The sequence below is a fragment of the Atta colombica genome, unplaced genomic scaffold (assembly GCF_001594045.1).
Source record: "Atta colombica isolate Treedump-2 unplaced genomic scaffold, Acol1.0 scaffold27, whole genome shotgun sequence".
Lineage (NCBI taxonomy): Eukaryota > Metazoa > Arthropoda > Insecta > Hymenoptera > Formicidae > Atta > Atta colombica.
The window spans coordinates 2,860,322-2,864,476 of NW_017259370.1; the positions used below are offsets into that span (position 1 = coordinate 2,860,322).

Sequence of the window (4,155 nt, forward strand, 5' to 3'; positions counted from 1 at the left end):
GCACTCACCACAGTCACCACACTGATCACTGTTGCAACTGAAGTACAACAATAGTATCGTATATTGCCCGAAGAAAACGTAGCTTAAATGAACGATCCTCGATTGAGAAGATTACAGTCATGAACTGCCCAGAACTCGTTTCTGACTACCGTAACCCAACAATCAAATGGTATCAGACAGATCTCAGCGTCGTTATCTCTATTCAATTGATCGATGTATCCGACTATTACCTCCGAATTGAAAACGGTTGTTTACAATTCAGGTAATCAGATATGGTAGAAGAAAAGAAGAAATACGTATTTGATATACATGAAACAATCCAATTTCAAATCTCGTTGCAGTACAGAGATAAACGGCAAGAAATACTACCTCATTCTATATCTGTTTGGAGCAGTGGTAGCAGAAAAGACAGTGCATAAAAATCTCGTAAGAGAAATTAAGATCTATCTTCTGAAAGCACTCAAATGTACAGTAATTTTTTCTCACCATAAAATAGCTACTTTCCATTTACACCGATTCTTAAATAATTCTCACTTGTAACATCATAACTCAGTTGAATGCGCGTTTCTTTTGCATTCTAACAAATGAGACTTTACTAAAAACTCAACTAAGTCTTTAATCTGTCTATAATCTGCACAAAATTGAGACTATGTACTTTAATAAAACTCATAAATTTGAGACTTTAAAAATGAAATTAACCTGTGTTGTCATATAATTTGAACTTTTTATCAAAGTAATGATGTCATTAATCTGAGTATAAAGTACTCATCTCACTTTAGACTCAGTTTCACTTGTGTGTAAATGAAAAGCAGCTATTATTTTTATGAAGAACAGATTTACACTTTTGTTATATTTTGTCATCTTTGTTTCAATAGGGTATCCATGGTTAAGATTGATCAAGTCCAAAGAAAAAAATCCACTTATATCATACGACTCAGAACGTATAGAAGAGACAAATCACGTTCGAAATACTTATGACAGTAAGAATAATTATTTTTATTTATATATATATATTTTTTTTAACAAGATGCTTAGCTGTTATTTGCAAATGAACAAAGATGAATTCTAAAGTCTTGTGTCTAATGCTATAACTCAAAATCTTGGATTGATTTATAACATCATGGATACAAGGTTTTAGTCCTCCAATTCTTTTTAAAGGATATAGTCGACGTGATGCTACAAAAGCTTTGAATCATTCGTTGATTGGTCAATTAATAAAATTCCTCTGATTGTTCAATTAAATATTTTAGAGCATTTGTAATGAGATTTTGACCTGCACCTGTATATTAAATTCGCACGATTAGACGCACTCAATGTTCGTTAAAATCGTATAATTGATGTAAAAATGTGTTTAATATAAATATAAAGACGAATTAAATCGTGAAATCCTCAATATATCTTATGTTGTTAAATAAAATATATATTTTATAATTAAAAATATCTGTATTTCACTCTCTTATATTCGTTAAATCAGTACCATGGTTTTAATATGCAACATTACACACTATTGCGTCCAACCGAATTTGCTGTTATTCATGTATGTTATTTTGTTTTATAGTAGGTAGATTCGAACGGTACAAACGTGAGCATAATATATCATATTTAATGCCTGTTGTGCCATCTAGCGATGAAGAAGAATCTGAGGATGATTATATGGACTTTGTTCAGTATGGTTAATATATTATATCAATTCAATTTTTTTAATGTGAATTTTTAACACTTATGTGTAAACACAAGAAATTTTTGATAATGATTATATAATTTTGATAATGACTTTTTATAGTTTCCACTGTAAATTTTTAATTATACCTTATTGTATATGTTAGGCTCAAAGATCGAAAATTCTTATAGAGCGAAAAAACCGATCATAACGCGTTGGCGTTTGAGATTCAGCCATGACATATTAAAAAAGACCACAAAGCGAAATTCGTGTGGAAATTATGGTTCTCTTGACAATCGACCAATATGCGTTTTTCAATACTAGCTAAAATGCCACAACAAAATGAATGTGTAAATGTTACAATTATTTACATATTCATTTATTCATAATAAACGACCAAATCGCGTTGTGCCATTTTAACTTAGTCAGAACGCGTTGTGAACATTTTTGAAAGGGCCACGGCACGAATTCCGCATTGTAATTAAATCTCAAAAGCCATAACACATTGTGGTCGGTTTTTTGTGAGCGTTTTCGGTCTTTAAATTTAACATCTACAGTATATATTACCTCAACATATTTTTTGATGTTTTTTTATAAGATTATAAAAGAGTTTCTTGTGACAAACAATGTTATTGTAGAATGTAAGATCTTGTATATAATAGAGAAAATATTAGGAATAAATATTAAATATTAAAGAAATAAGAAAATTAGAATTAAAAATGCTCGTAACAATTGAATACTCAGCGTACGCACCACAAGCGTATGAAAGAAATGTAACATAGACCAGAGACTTAATGTAAAAAGAAGAAGGATTAAAGATTAAATACATAAGGAAATATAATATATATACAGAGTGTCTCTTAAGATGGGTCGGAGCCACATTGGGGATGGAGAATGGATCAAAGGAACAAAAAATTCTTATATTATTTTGAGATACTCGCTGTAGTTTTCGAATTAGAAAAGAAAACGTCTAAGCCAATATGCGGTTAAGCCGCGCCGCGCGAATTCGTAGGACGGCTCACACTCGGCGGCAGCGGCGGCGCGCAGGGAGAGGGAAGTAGCGTTTCGTTGCCTAGCACAGTCTGACATGGCGATTCTATGTGTTTCGCCGCATTGCGCCTACATTATCCAAATGTTATTTTAGCTGAAGTTTTTTTCTTATCATTATAAATCACGTTATTTAGCACGATTAAATACGTTTTAATACAATTGTGAAATGTTAAGAGAGATGTAATTAATTAGAGCATGCATTACGCAAAGCGTATGCTGATCGTCGCCTTACCTTTCCGCTTGTTTTATTATACGATGTTTCTATTTAATTATGCTTCGAGACACACTTCGTCGGAGCTATCGCGTCGTTTTATACTATATTTAGTTAGAGTTTTATTTTTTGTCATATTAATGCATGTACACTTGAAATTATAATATAAGCTCGCGTAGATAGCCGCTACATTGTAAATCCAGATATATTATTTTTCCATAATGACACATTTGACTAAGGTTTTTTTCACATGTTTCTTGCCGTTTAACAAGTTTAATTGTACCATTAAAAACGTTCTTAAATTTTATTAAGCTTTAATGTTCACTGATGAATAAAATTAAAATTTTCTTTCACTGAAAACATTATTTATGTATATGTTAATGAGATGTTTAAATTTGTAGTAACTGAAAACTTAAATGTATGAAAAACTTGAAAAACACTAATTGAAAATTGAGTATTTTAGTTTATTTTCATTAAATTATCCATCAAATTTAATGCCCATGTTCATTACATTAAAAAAATTTGTAACTTACAAGGAAAGGGACTCAATTGTCCCTCTCTGATTTTAATGAGCAGTATGTTATTCTCCAGACAAAAATAAGCGACATGCTATTTTTCTTATACGCACTTTTAAAGGGTGAAACACTCCTTGAAAAAAATGATTTTTCTCTTTTGTAGCGAATATCATTGAAAAAAATCTCTTCTTTCTTCTCTTTCGAAGCGAATGTCGCTGAAATTGTAAGAGATAGAAAAAAATTTTCAGAAAATAGAATGGCGTCGTATAATAAAGCAAGCGGAAAGGTTCGCGACGATCAGCATACGCTTTGCGTAATGCTCTAATTAATTACATATCGCTTAATATATTTATAATTGTGTTAAAACGTATTTAATCGTGCTAAATAACGTGATTTTTAATGATAAGAAAAACTTCAGCTAAAATAACATTTTTGGATAATGTAGGATAATGTTGCGCGATGCGGCGAAACACATAGGATCGCCATGCTAGGCAACGAAACGCTACTTCCCTCTCTGCGCGCTGCCGCTGCTGCCGCTCGAATGTGGGCCGTCCTACGAATTCGCGCGGTTTAACCGCATATTAGCTTAGACCGCATATTTCTAATTCGAAAACTATAGCGAGTATCTCAAAATAGTATAAGAATTTTTTGTTCTCTTTGATCCATTCTCCGCCTCCAATGTGATCCGACCCATCTTAAGAGATACTCTGTACAATATA

General features: G+C 32.0%; 1 protein-coding gene across 1 annotated transcript; it reads left to right on the plus strand.

Moving 5' to 3' along the window:
* The first annotated feature begins 6 nt into the window (after nucleotides 1–6).
* LOC108689472 lies at nucleotides 7–1,695 on the plus strand. Its single transcript, XM_018196236.1, has 4 exons — nucleotides 7–262; nucleotides 342–466; nucleotides 876–980; nucleotides 1,559–1,695. The coding sequence occupies exons 1-4, from the start codon at nucleotides 120–122 to the stop codon at nucleotides 1,675–1,677; spliced, it is 492 nt and encodes a 163-aa protein (XP_018051725.1). The 5' UTR covers nucleotides 7–119; the 3' UTR covers nucleotides 1,678–1,695.
* The last annotated feature ends 2,460 nt before the right edge of the window (nucleotides 1,696–4,155 follow it).